This window comes from Citrus clementina, unplaced genomic scaffold (genome assembly GCF_000493195.1).
Source record: "Citrus clementina cultivar Clemenules unplaced genomic scaffold, Citrus_clementina_v1.0 scaffold_9, whole genome shotgun sequence".
NCBI lineage: Eukaryota > Viridiplantae > Streptophyta > Magnoliopsida > Sapindales > Rutaceae > Citrus > Citrus x clementina.
In genome coordinates this window covers 15227164-15246829 of record NW_006261964.1, presented here as the reverse complement: position 1 = coordinate 15246829, position 19666 = coordinate 15227164, and the positions used below count along the sequence as shown (strand labels likewise).

Genomic DNA, 19666 nt, shown 5'->3' with positions numbered 1-19666 from the left:
TGATAATATTTTTTAACTAGTATTTTTTACTCTTATTTTAGAGAAAGAGAATGATATTTTTAATGTGATTTTTTTTAAATGAAAATTTGTTTTGTAGTTTGTTTTCAAAACACTATATGAAAAATGAAAACAGTACAAACGTGTTTGATTGTTTGTCTGAAATGAAAAAGATGATAAAAGTGCATTTAGCGATTTGTTTGAAAATATAGTATTTTTTGTAAAATAATTTTTTTCAATTTATTTATACATTTTATCTTTTATTATAATAATTTTAATCAAAATGAAATCAAATTCCATACGACAATAATAATTTTCAAAAACCTCCTCATAATTTATTAAGTTTAAAAATTAAAATAAAATGAAAAATATAATAATAAATGTAGATTTAATTAAAGTATAGCAAACTAAAAATTCATACAATTATATTTATTATAGATATTTAAAAAATTCATTTGTGTTAATTATATTTACAACCTAAAATATAAAGAACAAAAGAGTACAAGGTGAGAATGAATCGTAGAAATGAAATTGAAGGGATAAGGTAAAGAAGCAATTGAATAAAGACTTATTAAACAACAATTGAATAAAGAATTATTAATGAATAAAGCGATGGGCCAGGCTCCAACTTTTTTCCCTTGCTTATTTTGTTTTGTTCTCCAATTTTGAGTACAAATTCAAGAATGCTTTTCTTCACAAAACTTAAAAGAACAAAAATATCTTGTTCTACAAATTTTTTAGTAACGGTTAGAAAATGGCCTTACCAAATATGTTTTTGTGTTTTTCATTCTTGGAAAATAGAAAATATCCAATAAAAAATGTTACCAAACGCACGCTTAGTTGTTCAATAATAGAATTAGGACCCAAAATTCTGTTGTTAAGCTCACGGTTAAGCAATATTTGATTTAGGTTGCTCTATTTCAATATAAGCATGTGAATTCCTAATTATTAAAATAAGATCACCAGAATAGTTTGATGTGGAATGTATGTGATGGGGCTTTTCTCTCAAAGCATGGATAAAAATGAAAAAGCGATGTTATTTGCACACAAAATTGCACAAAACCATTAAAAGACAAAAAATGTTTTGGTAAAACCTACATGATATAGGATAATTAATATTTTGATTACAACTTATGACTTTTTTTTTTATATTTTCTATTTTAATTTGAGTCAAGTTTAATGTTTAAGAAAATAATTAATGACAGGCGATTTTTTGCAAACCTTTGGTTTTCTTCTTCTAACCTCATCCACGCAAACCCTTAAGTTTTCTTCTTCTAACCTCATCCACTGTCAAGGTCTCAAATTTATTGCCCCACATGAGAACTTTTTTCGATCTAATATATAAGCCAAGAAATGTTAACAATCAAACTCAAAAGAACAACAGCAATTACACTCAAGAGTTAACCAATCAATTTGTGCATGAAGCTAACTAGAGCTGTATAGATTTTATCGATTGACACAATGTAACTGGCCACTTCATAGGTCTGCTGATTCAGTTCTAAAATTTATTGATAATCGAAGAAATTGAGAGTATTGAGTTTATCGAACTTGTATACCAGCTTTCGCAAAGCGATTCAAAAATAAAGGTGATAATACTTTCATTCGTTTGAAACTAGCTTTCGCCTCCTCTTGAACTTCCTAGAGTTGGTTAAAGAATTCTTGATGGCACTTTGGCGGCGGATCTGCTAAAGGACATTCCTTTGAAAGTAAATACGGGAAAAAATGTCGAGAAAGTAAGAGAAGCTGTCGAATTTAGAATAATCTATCATTCACGTAAAGAATTCTTCGATACAATACTGAAGACTTCGTTGTTACCATGAGATGACAGTACAAATAAACCTAACAAACTAAAACTGTATGCATGTCAATTAATTTAATTGCTTAGTCATATTAATTTATTTTGTATTAGAGTTTTTATTATTAGCGTCATTGTGTCAATAATATTGTATTTATTTTATTCCTTTATACTAGAAATTTATTTAGTTAAGGTATTTATTAGAATAAATTAGGTGAATTAATTGAGAATATTTTTTGTGCTGAAAGAGGCAAACTATGAACAGTGAATTTCAAGATAATTCATTTAATTTAACTAATATTATACGGTATTATTTTGGGTATGCAATTTAAGTAGATATAAATTTTTACCATTTGTATGTTTGTGAATGATTCCTGGGGAAAGATGCTTTCAAGTAAAATGGATGCATGTACATTCATTCTAAAAAAACCCATACATGTCCATATAATTAATCTTGCATTAAATTTGAATTATGGAATTAATTCAAATAAAATAATTAGAGAATCAGAACATTGTACCCCATTCTTCACTTCTCTTCAAAATTTGGCAATACTAGCCTGTGTTTTCAATATTATTCTGTAAATTGTCCCCAGACAATATGCATGAACAAGTAGACAACAAATGATTTAGATTACTCGATAATCAAAGTGAGTTAGAAACTAGTAGTACATGCTAGGCATCTTTAATTTCATTTAGGCATTTTTTCTTTTAAATATTCTTTCTTTTGATATTGCAATGTTACTAAATAAAAGAAAAAGATTATAGTTGTCTTTAGTAAAGCAAGCAGCAAGAGGGAGAAGAAATGAATTCCCTCCATGGAGAAGAAAGTATATGGTTGAAAGAATATTTTTAATTGAAGTTTTTAAGAAAGTATATAGAGAGAATAAAGAAAAGGTATGACTTGGAGCATATCAATATTTATTCTTTCTTTTACTTAGCTTTCTTTCACTTCCCATCTTTATTATTCTTCTAAGGTGAAAGCATTACATTAATACAATCTTATGAAAAAATGATTTTTTTAATTAAAAAATAATTAATTAAAAATATTTTTTGTTGGTTTGAAATTTTTATGAGCAAAAATTTATGATTGGAAGTTAATAAATAAAAAAATAAGAAAATTAAATGTTATCCACATACTATTACTATATTACATAAGACATAAGACTGTTAATTAAAAAACATAAGAGAGCTCAAATCGAGAGAGCATTTTAATCAATGGTTAAAATATCTATATATCTATCTATTAGTTTTTTAGTCCGGGATCTTAAAGTGCGGGAAAAGTCCGGAACAACTTTAAAACTGCGAGGTTTTAAAAGTTTGCAACTTGAATCACTTAAACCGCATGGTTTATGTATTTTCCTCAACGTTCCCGGCCTTTAAAATTTTGGATTGAAATATTTCTATCTATATATATATATATAATGAAAAAAAAAACATCTACACTCCTAAGATTTGGAGGAATAATGGTGAAACCCCACAATTTTTCATAAAGGGACACCAAGACCTTCTTTTTTACCATAATACAATTTGGTTCTATTATCCAAAAAAAGTTGGCTTCAATGTTTTATGATAAATTTAAAATATTATATTAAAAATTAGTGTAATAATATATAGACTTTAAAATAATTTAAATATTTAAAATTATTTTAATATTTTACAATCTATTAAACATCTTTTATTATATTAAAGTAAATTTTATAATAAATAGAAGCATAAGTTTAGATACATGTATTAAAATTTAAATTATTTTTTAATATTATGTAAAATAATAATTTCAACATTTATTATTACATGAGATATTTTTTAATTGTAAAATGTATTTAACCAAAATATTTATTTAAAATCTCTACAATAAATATAAATATATTACTTCAATAAATATAATATTACATATTTAAATATGAATATATTTTAACACTATTAGTCTACTAGATGATTACATTATTTATATTATATTTCTATTTATTAAAAATTATAAAGTTAATATTTAGTTATTATATTCAAAGATATTATTAAAAAAAATTTATAACTCTACCAAAATGGAAAGACAAGACAAAATTAATATAACTAAAAGCATAAAAAACAAACTATCTAAAAAAGCAAAACTAAATTTTATATTATAATCCAAGTCTAATTTACTTCAAAAAATATAGAAGAAAAATATCTGCGGATGATTTAAGGAGAATACATTACCCAAGTCAGATATAGAAGTTATGATAATTGGGGTGAAGTGGTGCTGCAAGTAGATTCATTTCCAAGGTCTATGAGTTATTTATATTGACAGCCTATTACCTACGGATATCGAAGTGACTTCACAAATGGAGGAGGATATCGACATAGAAGAGCCTTCACCAATGGAGGAGGATATTGATAAATTGTTCCAAAATACCATGAAAGGCCAATGGCAAGACGTTGTGAAGGCCTATGAGGACTATCCCCAGATTCAAAAGGTCAAAATCACAACGTCAAAAGACAGCTTTGTGATGAGCATATAATACATACATATTTTACCATTAATTAAATAATTGTTAGTTATATTTATTTGTTATTTTTAATTAATTGTATTGTTTTATTGCATAGGGAATTAATTAGAGATTATGGATAGAAAGAGCATAAAGAAATTCAATTTCCATGCACGTGCAGACAAAGAAGATAAAAGGGGTGGAAAGCAATAGAAAGGAACCCGCACTTGACTTTCATGAGTGGAAAAGGAATGAAAATTCTTTTTGGAGTACACGTGATAAAGCCAAAGTTAAAAGCTTTGCCAGCACATGAAGGATAAAAGGAATTCTAATTAGGCTTTGCAAGAGTGGGCTGATTTTAGCTTGTGTGAGCAATTCACTAGCTATCATTATTTGACAAGGATTCGGCTAGGGATTAAAGATATAAAAGCCGAACTTTGGCTTTTGCAAAGGGAGAGCTGCCAGAAGGGAGTGCAAACGCAAGGCAGAAGAGGGGAGAAAAGGACGAGTGCAGCAGTTCGGCTTCATGGCTGATTTTATTTTTTGTGTTGCTCTCAATTCAAGTATGTCTAGCTAATTTTCTTATACTGAGGTTAAGGATGAAACCCTATTCAATGAAATAATTATCTCTTTTTATTTAATTAATTCCCTATATATGTTCTTTAATGATTATGGTTTTTATTTCACATGATTAATTGGATGTTATTAAAATATTTTCATCAATTCTGTCATGCATTATTGATTGTTAGGATTAATATTCAATTAATTCTATGCTTGGATCTATAAAGTTTATACATGATTATCTTTGATTTTATGTCTTTCATTAAATTGTTTACATAGAGTGCTTATGAAAACTTTGACTCTTTGTTATTCAATATGTTTACATGAGATTCTTGGATGTCATATTATTAAGCAGAAAAAGAACCTACATTAGATTTAATTACTTGGGCTTAATTGTTATATCCATGAGATGACATAGATTGATTTCGAGTTGTCACTCTAAAATTGGGGATTAATTAATAATTAGATAATTACTAGTTGAATAGTGGTGGATTCCAAAACCTTGGTAATTTTTATCTCATTGAATTCTCATTTGCTTTAATTATTTTCTTAGTTTAATTAGTTTAATTTCTCTTAAAACTCAATTTGCTCAACTAGGTTAGAATTAATATTAATTTTAGATTTAAATTAGACTTTTCAATTTATAACAATCCCTGTGGGATCGACCTCGTTACCACTATTCTATTTCTAGATTCGTGCGCTTGCGAGTATATTAAAATTTTCACAACACTTTGCATTTAGCTGTGGTCGCTGAACTAAGTGACATTGTGCTGAGGCTAGTGAGAAGCATGGGAGAAAATCCATCAGATGTCCTAAAATTGCAAAATAGGAAAGGCAACACTGCTCTTCATCTTGCTGCCGCTCTCGGCAATGAAGTAATGTGCCATTGTATGGCCTCGAAAGATCCTAAACTTGTCGCTGTTCGCAACCATGAGGGTGAGACTCCTCTTTTCTTGGCGGCTCTTGAAGGCCAGAAAGACGCATTTCTTTGCCTCCATTTACTTGATACAGAGAGTAAGGGTGACAAAAATAAGAATGACAGCAGGGCAGCTACTTTTAGAAAAAATAATGGGGACACCATTCTGCACGCTGCCATATTTGGAGAACATTTCAGTATGTAACATTAATTTCCTTCAGTGACTTCTAACATTGCATTAAATGTTTTTTAATCTTCTTCTTCTTCTTCATCTTCTTCTTTTTGTTCTTGCAGGTTTGGCGTTTCAGATTATATGTTACTATCCGGATCTTGTATACTCTGTTAATGAAAATGGATTAACTCCTCTTCATATTCTAGCCAGCAAGCCTCATGTGTTCAAGAGCGGTAGTGGCCTTGGTTGGCTTGAAAGTTTCGTCTACAAGTGTAAGCATATATTCAAGGAATCTGAATCTAGAGCTGATATTTTTTATCCTAGTCTTTTAATAATCTTCTGTCATGCATGCATTTATAGCAGTGTATCGTTGAGATTTAGTTACAGCAATTTCTATTGTTATTCTAAAATAGATCAATTTTGGCTGTAAAGGTGTAACCATCGACAAGCTGATCAAGGAGGAGAAACATAATCATGACGCTTGTTCAAATAATTCCAGATCCAATAATGGCCTCAAGTTTCAACAAAACCGGGACAAATGCATCAACTGCTTCAAGCAGACCAAGAGTACTTCAACTGCTTTAATTCGAAACATTACATATTTTTGTATTTAAAAATTGAAATTTTGATAACCATTTCATTTGTTTTCCCGGCAATAGGAGAGGGTGAGGCAGATGATGAAGAAAATCATCAACCTAAGAGTAGCACACCTCAAGGTAAGAAGCATTAATTACTTAAGCTCAAAAGACGGTAAGTGGGTAGCTCCTATAAATTGTCACATGTGTACTCTGCGAAATCTATGTTTGAATTCCCCGCGTTTGAACCTGATCTATAGTTGTTCTTGTGACTATTTATGAATAGATAAATCAAAGAAAGATCGCAAAGAAGATCAATTATTTCCGCCCGATTACGTAAAATGTTTTCTCAAAGGCATTATTGATCTTGTACAAGGTGAGAATTACATGAAAATGCCAAAGAGTCTGAGTACTGACAGAGCATTGACAGAAACAAGGTACAACCGGTGCCAGTTTTACCTTGTTTCTGCGAGCGTTCTGTCAAAATTTCATATCTGAATATCATTGCTCTTCATACAATTGCTACCAACGATTTCTTTGTGATGTATGCTACAGCAATTGAATTAAACGTAATATGGTATGCTATATATGCAGGAATTCGGGGGATTAAGAATGTCAGAGAGAAGAAGGAGACACACACATGGGCTATTCAGGTTTTGGACGAACTAGTTGATGACCGTAATCCTCATGTGTACAAGTACGTATATAATGGTCGAGAGCCTCGAATTTCAACATTTGGACAAGATGTAAATGCTTTCACAGCTCGAGAAACTCCACCTGATCCAAACACATATAAGAAGAAGAATGCTCGACGATCAAGGCAAAAGGAGACACCGATATTGGTCGCAGCAAAGATGGGAGTGACAGAGATGGTGAAAAAAATCTTAGATACATTTCCAGTGGCCATCTGGTACTTGGATCCAGGCGAGAAAAATGTTCTTCTCTTGGCCATTGAGAACAGGCAAACCCATGTCTACAATCTCTTGCGCAGTCGTGAAGAATTGGGAGAAACCATTTTCTGGCAAGTAGACAACCTAGTAAACAGTCCATTGCATCTTGCTGCTACGTATGGAGACCATCGACCCTGGCATACTCTTGGAGCTGCATTACAGATGCACTGGGAAATCTCGTGGTTTCAGGTGTGTACGCTAGGCAAACTGTTCTCTTCATAGCAGGATTTTCTCCTTATATGAGCTTTGTTCTGCTAAGTAAAATGCAAAAAAAAAATTAAGAATGATGGTGATTAAAAAAGAATTTACAAGTAATTAAATCTCAATCATACACGTTCATAAATGAACAAAGAATATTAAAGAGACAGACTACTCTCTAAAACAGTGATAATTGATTTCGGCCCAATTTTTCACTGCTTTTTTCAGAAGTTTGTCAATGCTCTATCTCTTGAACAAAATACAGAATGAGATTGATATTTGCAGTGATAAAAAAAATTAAAAAGAATGTAAAAATAATTAAATCTCAATCACTCTATATTTTTTCTGCTAACGCATGCAGTTTGTCAAGGCGACCACGAAACGTAATTTCTCCACTCGATACAACGATAAAGGAAAAACTCCGGACGAAGTCTTCACAGAAGCGCACCGTGACCTTGTGCAAGAAGGCAGGGAATGGCTGACCAAAACCTCCGAATCATGCTCCGTCCTGGCAGCATTCATAGCAACCGTAGCATTCGCAACTTCAGCAGCCGTGCCAGGCGGCGTCGACCAAGGGAGTGGTAAACCAATCCTTGAAAATAAGCCTGTATTCAACAAATTTGCCATCTCATCACTTATTGCTCTATCCTCCTCGGTCACAGTCCTGGTTATTTTTCTTAAAATTCTCACCTTTCGTTACCAAGAAAATGATTTTGCCATGGCTTTGCCAAGAGAGCTTCTGCTTGGTTTAACGATGCTCATCACATCAATTGTAGCTATTTTGGTCTCATTCTGTTCAGGGCATTCCTTTCTATTAACCAATGAGTTCAGATCAGCAGCATATCCTATATACGCTGCAGCATGGTTGCCGGTGACATTTTTTGCCCTTGCTTACCTTCCTCTTTACGTCGATCGTATGGTGGCCATCCTCGCAATGGTTCCTCGGCCATGGCGATTTTATTTGCTAAGTGGCTTATGATTAATTAAGTTGCTGATTTTATTTGGCCTAATATAGTTGTTTGGTTTGGAGTGGTATGATTTACATAAAAATTAATGTTATTGTTGCAATTGATGAAGGTATGTTCGTGATTGCCGTATTTCATTTTTAAACTTCAATACCATAGCCGTTTTAAGTACCTGGTTCTTCTAGTTAATTTCCTTCCATTTTTTTAATTAATTCACCGCTAAAGTATCTTTATTACTCCATCAATTTACTTGTTGTTTTGATCAACACTTTCATCACATAACACCTAACAAATTTATTCCGCGATATGTAGATTAAAAAAATATTATGCAAAATCAAATTTGTTATAAAGTAAAATTTAAAAAAATGAAGGAAGGGACAGAAAGTAAAATGGAGTTTGGAGGTGATTTTAATTCATTTTTGTTATGTAATGTCTTAACTTTTCTTAAATATTACGCAAATATAACAAAAGTTCTGAAGCAACCTTCGTAAAAGGGGATTCCAACCACATTTTTTTTTCCATCCTAAAAGATTTTTTAATTAATTCACCGCTAAAGTATCTTTATTACTCCATCAATTTACTTGTTGTTTTGATCAACACTTTCATCACATAACACCTAACAAATTTATTCCGCGATATGTAGATTAAAAAAATATTATGCAAAATCAAATTTGTTATAAAGTAAAATTTAAAAAAATGAAGGAAGGGACAGAAAGTAAAATGGAGTTTGGAGGTGATTTTAATTCATTTTTGTTATGTAATGTCTAACTTTTCTTAAATATTACGCAAATATAACAAAAGTTCTGAAGCAACCTTCGTAAAAGGGGATTCCAACCACATTTTTTTTTCCATCCTAAAAGATTTTTTATTTGCAATTGATCCACTTAGCTCCAAAATTCTAATAAGTGTCAATACATTTAAATTCATTAAGGGTGCGTTTGGCACATTGTATTGTATTATATTGTATTGCATTATTTTAATGCAGGTGTATTGCATTATACTGTATTGTATTAGTAATGTATTATAATAATATTGTACAATATTTGGTACTACACTATATTATATTAATTTTTAATTATATTATATTTGATATTGCACTGTATTGTATTAATTTTTGTGTGACTAATTTAAATTATAGATTTAGAAAATACTAATGAATTGTGCTAAACAATCTAATAATTATATATTTTATTAATTTTTAATTAATATTATTCATATTTAGATATTTATTATTAGTTATATTAAATTATTTAAAAATAACTAGTTTAATTATTGTAATATAATTAAATAATGTAATATTATATTATTTAAGTATTTATTATTAGTTATATTAACTTATTAAAAATTAATCAATTATATATATTAATTAATATAATTTTACATATTAATCAATATAATATAATTAAATAATACACTATTTAGTTGTATATAATATAATTAAATAATACATTATTTAGTTGTACATTTACTATAATAAAAAATAAAATAAAATATTATATTATTAAACAATAAATTTATTAATTTATATTAAAATTATAATGTAAAAATAATATTATATAATATAATTAGGGATGGCAATGGGCACCGCCCGCAGCGGGTTTGTCATTACCAAACCCAAACCCGCACAAAATTTAAATTACCAAACCCACCCGCAACCCGCAGCGGGTTTTAATTTTTTTAAAAAAACCCACCCGCAGCGGGTTTTAACAATTACCAAACCCGCAATGGTATCCGGCGGATTTTTTGCGGGTTTCCGTATTTAAAATCACAAATATTTAATATATAAATTTATAATAATAACCTCAAGTTCCATATAACATATTCAATTTTATATTTAAACAATGTAAATGAAAAATTAAAATTTCCACATCAATTCAACACAAATTCTCAAATTTAAGTATAAATTATACAAATCTATTTAAAAAACACAAACTAATATCTAAAAATAATAATTACATTTCATATTATCATTTAAAACAAGATCAAAGAGAATATATTTATTTTATTCACCACCATAAGCACCCATCTAACACAATGCCTAAAATAATAATTAAGATTAATATTTTCAAATACTAATTCGAAGGGAAATGCCTTTAGTTTTCTTTAGGTTATGACTTTAGAATAAGAGATGAGCCATATACACACATACACAACTTTGAGCCTTTTGCTATTTGGTAATTTGATTAATTACATTATTTTCTTTATATATTTTTATATTTAAATTAAATTAAAAATATTTGAAAAAAATTATTGCGGGTTTGGTGGATATCCATGCGGGTATCCACCGGGTATAAGGTTAATACCAAACCCACCCGCATCCATATGCGGGTTTTAATTTATAATACTAAACCCGCCCGCAACGGATAAAATTACCCGCAACGGGCGGGTTTTGGCGGGTGGGTTTGGGCGGGTTTGCGGATTTGCGGGTACAATTGCCATCCCTAAATATAATATTAAATTAAAAATTATATTAATTTATTATTATTACAAAGTAAAAAAAAAAAGAGGAAGCTAAAGCTAATGCAGTAACTGGACGCATTAGCTAATGCGTCCAATGGCTGCATTAGGGTGCATCAACCATTTGGTACCCCAAACATGGGGCTGCATTGCTAATGCAATGCAATCCCATGTAATGAGGGGTACCAAACACCCCCTAAAGGTATTAAACTCATCGATATTGTGGTGTCCTAACGCATGTGTGATAAAAAATAACGTCTTTTAAATTTAATAAAATTTATGTATTCATTAATTATTTTGAACATGTAATCTTAACCTTTGTTTATAAAGTATGTGATTTATTTATATTGGGAACAGGTATCAATTCATGAAGATATAAATTATAATTTCTTTATAAATAAAAGATCATTAACAATTATTAATGAAATGGGCACTTCATTATACGTATAAGGCTATACCTTCTCTACTTCTATAGTGATTGGTATTATCTTAATCAATGAAAAAGACTTCGAGTAGATTAATTAGTATATATGTGAAATATATACTGAGCAAAACTATTGTAAATTATGATCTAGTTTAATATTATTAATCATAATTCAAAAATGCTTTAATAGGTTAATCAACCTTAATCTTGAGTCATTACAAGAAAACTGACAATAGATGACAGAAAAAAATTATTATAAGGGGGGGTAGATGACAATGAAATTATCTATCATCTATGTACTTGTCACTCTTTTATGATAGGAAAAATGTATGTCATCAACTTATGATAGCGTTTAAATGTCATATGTTAGTCATGGAAAAAAAAGAATAAATTATTTAATTTTTTGGCGAGAAATGTGAATTCTTTTTAATTTTGAAAATTTGGCGGGAAAATTAATTTGTGCGCGTGAATTATCCTATGGATAATTTTAGCGGGTAAAATACTATGTTTGTGACAGAATTTGTAATTGATATTTGATGTCATTAATTTTTTATGACTTATTTTATGATTAATTTTTTCTATCACAGATTCTAAATTTATACTGAACGAAATTATGAATTATTTCATTTAAATTTATGCATTCCTATATATGAAATTCAAGCATAAATTCGTATGAACCAAAAATTAAATTATACATTATATTAAGTCCACAAACAGTTTATATTAATAACCAATTATAATAGATAAGTAATAAAAATGTTTGTGCATAGTTTTAGATTCATACTTGATAACTCTATGAAATGAGAGTTATTACAACAATTCTAAACTTAAATCAAGATCACTTAGAGAGTAAATGAGGTGTTTTTATTATATTTTGCATAAACATTCATTTTAGTGAGTCTTAATAAGTTTTACTTGAATTAAAGTAATTTGTGCTCAAAACATATGCATAATTGTAGGTTTTTAGAAGTTTATAATTCATGAAGGGATGCTGAGATATTAGACCAGCAAGAGGAGAAAAGAATATGGCCACAAAAGAAATTAAGCACAACCGAGAATAGTGCAGTGTTCTCCCCGTTGTCAGAGCAACCATTGTTGTAGCAATCCTAGAGCACTGAGGGAGAAAACTTAGCGCGGGTCAGCTGTAAAATTGCGATATGCAGTTTCTTAATTTAACTCATGCACGTCCGAGGCTTTTGTTTACTCTAGTTTTTAGTTATAAAAGGAGGCGCGCACCACAAAAACAGCGACAAGGAATTATCATTAAAGACATTAGAGAGAAAAAGAAGAAGAAGATCATAATTCAAGAGGACGGCTTCAGTAGCATTGAAAAATCCCGCAAAGTTATTTGGATTTACTTCTTGTCGTTCTTAACTTATACCTTTATTCTTTCTTTGATTGATCTAATGTATCCCGTGAACAATATGTTGATGTTTGTTTTTCTCTTTCAGAATATGAACTAGATTTACTTGTAGTTGAGTGACAAACAATCTAATGGGTTCTTGACTGTTCTTATAAGTTGCTATATCATTACTGCAACATTTTACTTTAGTATTTATTATTATAACTGTTCAAGTTAAGATAGAGCCGCAAAAGGGCATGTCTTAGTAGACATTATTAGAGTCATATTTGATCTTAATTTGAGTTTCCTGGATTAAGTTTATCTTGAATCTCATAAGGGCTATTCTTGAAGTTAAGATTTGTGACAAACTAGACATAGGTACTCACCATGACATAATTAGACCTGAAGTGGAAGCCGCAAACTTTGAACTGAAGCTAGTAATGTTTCAAATGTTGTAAACAGTGGGTCAATTCAATGGATTGCCAAATGAAAATCCTCACCTCCATCTTAAGTTTTTCTTGTAAGTGAGTGATGCTTTCAAGATTGCTGGAGCAACCCAAGATGCTTTAAGACTGATGTTTTTTCCTTACTTATTAAGAGATCGAGCAAGAGTATGGTTAAATTCGTTACTATCTGATTCCATTACCTCATGGAATGAGTTGGCTGATAAATTCTTAATGAAATATTTCCCACCGACAAAAAATAAAAATTGCGAAATGAGATTACTTCTTTCTATCAACTTGAAGATGAGAGTTTGTATGGGGCTTGGGAAAGATTCAAAGAACTGCTCAGAAGGTGTCCTCGCCATAGCATTTCTTATTGCATACAATTGGAAACTTTCTATAATGGGTTGAATTCTAGTACAAGATTGATGGTGGATGCTTTATCAAATGGAGCTTTGTTATCCAAATCTTACATTGAAGCTTATGAAATTTTGGAGAGAATTGCCAACAATAATTATCAGTGGCCATCAACCAGGCAACCAATAGCAAGAGGAGCAGCATGGGTACATAACATAGATACAATTACAACTTTATCAGCATAAATAACCTTATTGACTAACATAGTAAAAGCCATGACATCTGCTCCAGCAGTAGTAAAACAAGTTGCTGAACTTTCTTGCGTATATTGTGGTGAAGAACATGATTTTGATAACTGTCTTGGAAATCCAGTATCAGTAAAGTACGTGGGTAATTTCAACCGACAGCCTTAAAACAACCCATATTCAAATACTTACAACCCTGGATGGAAGTAACGCCCAAATTTTTCATGGAGCAGTCAGAATCGAAATGCTCCAGTATTGAATGGACAAAATAGGAACACTCAACCACCTGGTTTTCATCAGTAGAGTTAAAGGCAAAAACATATCAGTTAGGATCCAATCACTTCACTGGAAGCATTAATTAAGGAATACATTGCAAAGAATGAAGCAATTGTGCAGAGTCAAGCTGTATCCTTGAGGAACCTAGAGAACCAAATGGGACAACTTGCCACAGCAATGAGTAGCAGAACTCAAGAAATCTTACCTAGCAACACATAAGATCCAAGAAGAGAGGGCAAAGAACGCTGCAAAGTAATTAACTTAAGATCTGGAAAGAATGTTGACATCCTTGTTGATGTGATGAAAAAAGGGTTAGAACTTAATTCCTTACAAAAACCACCTAAAATGGAAGCATGTTACAACAACCCAGCCATCAAGATACTGGTGACAGAGACCAAGCTGCAGCAATTATGGAAAGAACTCAACCAGTACATTCTGAAAAAGAAGTTTAGGCACCTCCTGAAGCTACCGGTAACTACAACCTACAACAAACCAAACAAGCAGAGTTTGGCACCTCCTGAAGCTACCCAACAGTTTAGGCATCCACCCCATTTCCCACAGAGATTCTAGAAGCAAAAACAAGACAAGCAGTTCAGCAAATTCCTGGAAGTGCTAAAACAATTACACATCAACATACATTTTGTGGAAGCTTTGGAACAAATACCTAATTATGTGAAATTTCTAAAAGACATCTTAGCACGAAAGAGAAGGCTAAGAGAATTTGAAACTGTTGCTTTAACATAGGAAAGCAGTCATATGCTCCAAAGTAAGATTTCTACAAAATTGAAGGATCCAGGAAGTTTTACAATACCATGTTCCATTAGAACTAGGTACACATGCAGAGCACTTTGTGGCTTGGGAGCTAGTATTAATCTGATGCCATTGTCTATATTTAAGTAGTTGGGAGTAGGGAAATGCAGGCCAACCACAGTCACTCTACAATTAGCTAACAGATCTCATGCATATCCTGAAGGAAAAATTGAGGATGTACTGGTGAAGGTTGACAAATTCATCTTCCCAGTAGACTTCATTGTACTAGACTTTGAGGCTGATAAAAAGGTACCCATTATACTTGGAAGACCTTTATTAGCAATTAGGAAAACTCTAATAGATGTGCAGAAAGGAGAGCTCACCATGAGAGTGAATAATCAGCAAGTCACATTTAATGTATTAGAGGCTATGAAGAACCCTGATGAGTTAGAAGATTGTAATTTCTTGAGTGTTGTGAATTTTGTTGTAGCAGATAGAATTGACAGATGTTACAGTAATGAGATCAACAAAGTTACTACCTTTGAAGGCTTTGAAGAAAAAGATGTTGTAGCAAACCAGATAGATTTGATGGAAGGAAAGCAATCTGATAAACATAACAGATTTATTGAGTATTTGAATCTTTCAAATAGGGAAGTAAAAACAACTTTACCATCTATTGAATCACCTCCTAATCTTGAATTAAAATTGTTACCATCACATTTGAAATATGTTTATCTTGGTCAAAACAACACACTCCCTGTAATCATTTCCTCTACTTTGGATGCAGGTTAAGAACAGAGTCTAGTAGATGTGCTTGAAAGATACAGAAGAGTAATTGGATGGACTATGACAGACATCAAATAGATAAGCCCATCAATATGCATGCATAAAATTCTGTTAGAAGACTGCTACAACAATTCAGTGGAGCAACATATAAGGTTAAACCCTATTGTGAAAGAAGTGGTGAAAAAGGAAATCATCAAATGGTTGGATGCTGGAATCATATATCCAATATCAGACAGTTCGTGGGTGAGCCCAGTCCAATGTGTTCCAAAGAAGGGAGGATAACAGTGATAGCAAATGAGAATGATGAACTTATTCCTATAAGGACAGTAACTGGATGGAGAGTATGTATGGATTACAGGAAGCTCAACAAAACCACAAGGAATGGTCACTTCTCACTCATATTCATAGCTCAAATGTTCGACAGACTTGCTAGAAAACAATATTATTATTTCTTAGATGGGTATTCAGGTTACAACCAAATTGTTATAGCTCCAGAGGATCAGAAAAAAACTACATTTACTTGTCCTTATGGCATATTTGCCTTCAGAAGAATGCCATTTAGTTTGTGCAATGCTCTAATAACTTTTCAAAGATGTATGATGTCTATTTTTCCTGATGTGCTAGAGCAAATTTTAGAAGTTTTCACGGATGACTTAGTTTTTGGAGAGACATATAATGATTATTTACACAACTTGAAAGAAGTTATTAAAAGATGTGAGATGACTAACTTAGTATTCAATTGGGAAAAGTGTCATTTTATAGTGCAAGAAGGCATAGTGTTGGGTCATAAGGTGTCTAAGAATGGCATTGAGATAGACAAAACGAAGATAGAAGTAATAGATAAACTGCCACCTCCCACTTCAATAAAGGATATTAAGAGTTTTTTGGGTCATGCTGAATTTTATAGAAAATTCATTAAGGATTTTTCCAATGTAACTAAACCATTATGCTCATTGCTGGAACATGACAAGCCTTTTCACTTTGACAAAGATTGTCTTCAACTCTTTGGAGAATTAAAGAAAGTTTTGATCACTGCACCAGTGGTTATCTCACCCGATTGGACTCTACCATTTGAACTAATGTGTGATGCCAGTAACCATTTTGTTGGAGCAGTATTAGGGCAGAGAAAGGATAATATTTTTCACTCCATATACTATGCAAGCAAAACTCTTGCTCAAACTCAAATTAATTACACCACTACAAAGTAAGAGTTGATAGCAGTAATATTTACTTTTGATAAATTCAGAGCTTACTTGGTGGGTACTAAAGTGATAGTATACACAGACCATTCAGCCATCAAGTACCTAATCTCAAAGAAGGATGCTAAACCAAGATTAATCAGATGGATTTTATTGTTTCAGGAGTTTGACCTAAAAATTAAAAATAGAAAGGGGACTGAGAATCAAGTAGCTGACCACTTGTCGAGATTGGAAGCAGACACAAGTACATTGGCAAGAAATGACATCACTGAAACTTTTCCTAATGAACTGATGTTGGTAGTATAGCAAGCACAAATGCTGCAGCAATTAGGATCTCCAGGGTATGCAGATTTTGATAACTACTTAGTAAGTGAGTTGCTACCACCTGAGTTGAAGTTTCAGGAGAAAAAGAAATTTCTTCATGATGTTATAAGCTATCAGTGGGATGGCCCATATTTATATAAGTTATGCTCAAATCAAGTAATACGTAGATGTGCTTCAAAGGGAGAAATTCCCCACATATTGGAGTCATGCCATACTGTAACATATAGAGGACATTTGGTGGTCACAGAACAACTGTTAAAGTTCTGCAATTAGGTTATTACTGGCCTTCTAGTTTTAAAGATGCTTATGAATTTGTTAAATGTTGTGACAGGTGTCAAAAGACAGGAAACATAACTAGAAGACATGAAATATCATTGACAAACATTCTGGAAGTGGAAGTTTTTTATGTATGGGGAATAGATTTCATGAGACCTTTTCCACCATCCTTTGAAAACTTATATATCCTTATTGCTGTGGATTATATCTCCAAGTGGGTAGAATCTGCAGCATTACTTACCAATGATGCTAAAACAGTGGTGGCCTTTCTTCAGAATTTTTTTTTCCAGGTTTGGCACTCCTAGAGCAATTATTAGTGATGAAGGGACTCATTTTTGCAACAAAGTATTTGTTGCAGCTATGGTAAAATATGGAGTCAGGCGCAAAGTAGCAACATCATATCACCCACAATCTAATGGTCAGGCAGAAGTGTCCAATAGAGAAATTAAGAAGATCTTAGAAAAAGTGGTGAACCCATCAAGGAAGAATTGATCATTGCGGTTACATGACTCCCTATGGGCCTATAGAACAACATACAAAACACCACTTGGCATGTCTCCCTACCGAATTGTTTATGGAAAGGCTTGTCACTTGGCACTTGAGCTAGAGCATAAAGCACACTGGGCACTAAAGCAATTAAATTGGGATATTCATGCTGCAACAGAGCAAAAGAAGCTTCAACTCTGTAAGCTTGATGAATTACGACTGTTCTCATATGAAAATGCAAGAATCTATAAATGGAGGAAAAAACACTGGCACGACAAACATATCCAAAATAGGAAATTCAGCCCTGGTCAACTAGTGCTTCTCCATAATATAAGACTAAAATTATTTCCAGAAAAACTAAAATCTTGATGGTCTGGACCTTTTAAGCTACTCAGAATTTATCATCATGGGGCTGTTGATCTTCTAGATGAACAAACATGTTAAGAATTTAAAGTTAGTGGACACAAGGTTAAGCATTACATACACTTAGCGGCAGATTGTTCAAAGGAGGTCTTACTCCTTAAAGAACTAAGCTGTTGAGTAGTGAAAGAAGGTCAGGCTGAAGGACTTTAAATCAAACGCTGAATGGGAGGCAACCCATTATAGAGGCAGCCACTTCAAACCGAGCTTGATTCTCTCTGGTTTTGTTGAAGGCTCTTTATTTTATTTTATTTTTATTTTAATAGAATTGGTTTTAGATTTTGAGGGAAGTATGCGTGACAAATGAATTCCTTATTGACAATTGGGGTTGTATTGTGACAGAGCACAGAGGCAAGCCACGTGTCAGAAGCTATTGGAGTAGAGTATGTAACCATTGCTAGAGCAAACAATTGGGTGCTGCAGCAACCAATATTACCGTTATAGTAACTTAAAAATTGGAGCCTCTCACTTACCGTTGGAGAAAAATCATGATAGATGGATGCATGGATTTAGATAGAAATTGAGAAAAAAATCTCCGAAATTAATGCATTAATTTCTCTTGCCTATTTTTATGGGATATACTCATTATATTCAAAATATTTTCTTCCCTAATTTATCTTTCTTTATCGGATTTATCTTCATTTAAATTCAACTATAAAAGGGAATTACTGTGCGTAGTGACCTATGACACTATTTCCCCTCTCCTTCTCAAGCACGACTCTAATAACTCTTACCATCATCTTCTCATTTTACTCTCAAACATATTACATTTGAATTGTTATTGCTATAGCAATGCCAAGGTATAAAAGAACAGCCAACCGACTCAAAGATCCTTCACGCTTCCAGAGTTACCACGTGGAAGAAAAATATGAAGAATTCATTGAATCGCGCAAGATTCTGGAAGAAAAAGGGTTTCAATCTCCAGAGCCACTCACTGAAATTGTGCTAACAATGCACAATGCTGCAACAAAGCGTGGGTGGCTAGAGTTTTGCAACCAACCTCGAGATCTTGTGCTACCAGTTGTCAAAGAATTTTACGCCAATTTGGTAAGCCCTGGTCAGCACAACATTTGGGCAAGAAACACACTTGTTCCATTAGACTCTCGAGTTATAAATGCTGAAATTAATTGTGAGTATGCTAAGTTGCTTGACAAATTGACACCGAAAAGATGAACACCATCTTCACAACTCTTACAGTAGAGGGGGCATTATGGGCTAATGAGGAAGGGCATGTAATTAATAGAATAGATTTAAAACCTATTGCTAATGTGTAGGTGAAATTTCTGAAAT

General features: G+C 32.1%; 1 protein-coding gene and 1 non-coding gene across 2 annotated transcripts; one reads left to right on the top strand and one right to left on the bottom strand.

The window, feature by feature from the left end:
- The first annotated feature begins 4110 nt into the window (after nt 1–4110).
- On the top strand, nt 4111–8675 carry LOC18033578. The gene is made up of 9 exons (XM_024186673.1): nt 4111–4242; nt 4707–4770; nt 5557–5928; nt 6026–6175; nt 6336–6470; nt 6563–6619; nt 6765–6854; nt 7073–7617; nt 7988–8675. Exons 1-9 carry the CDS (start codon nt 4111–4113, stop codon nt 8603–8605), a joined length of 2163 nt encoding a protein of 720 aa, XP_024042441.1. The 3' UTR covers nt 8606–8675.
- A 4845-nt stretch (nt 8676–13520) lies between these two features.
- Nucleotides 13521–13627, bottom strand: LOC112101592. The gene has a single exon (XR_002907617.1). It is a non-coding gene; the product is annotated as a small nucleolar RNA R71 (small nucleolar RNA).
- Nucleotides 13628–19666: the final 6039 nt, after the last annotated feature.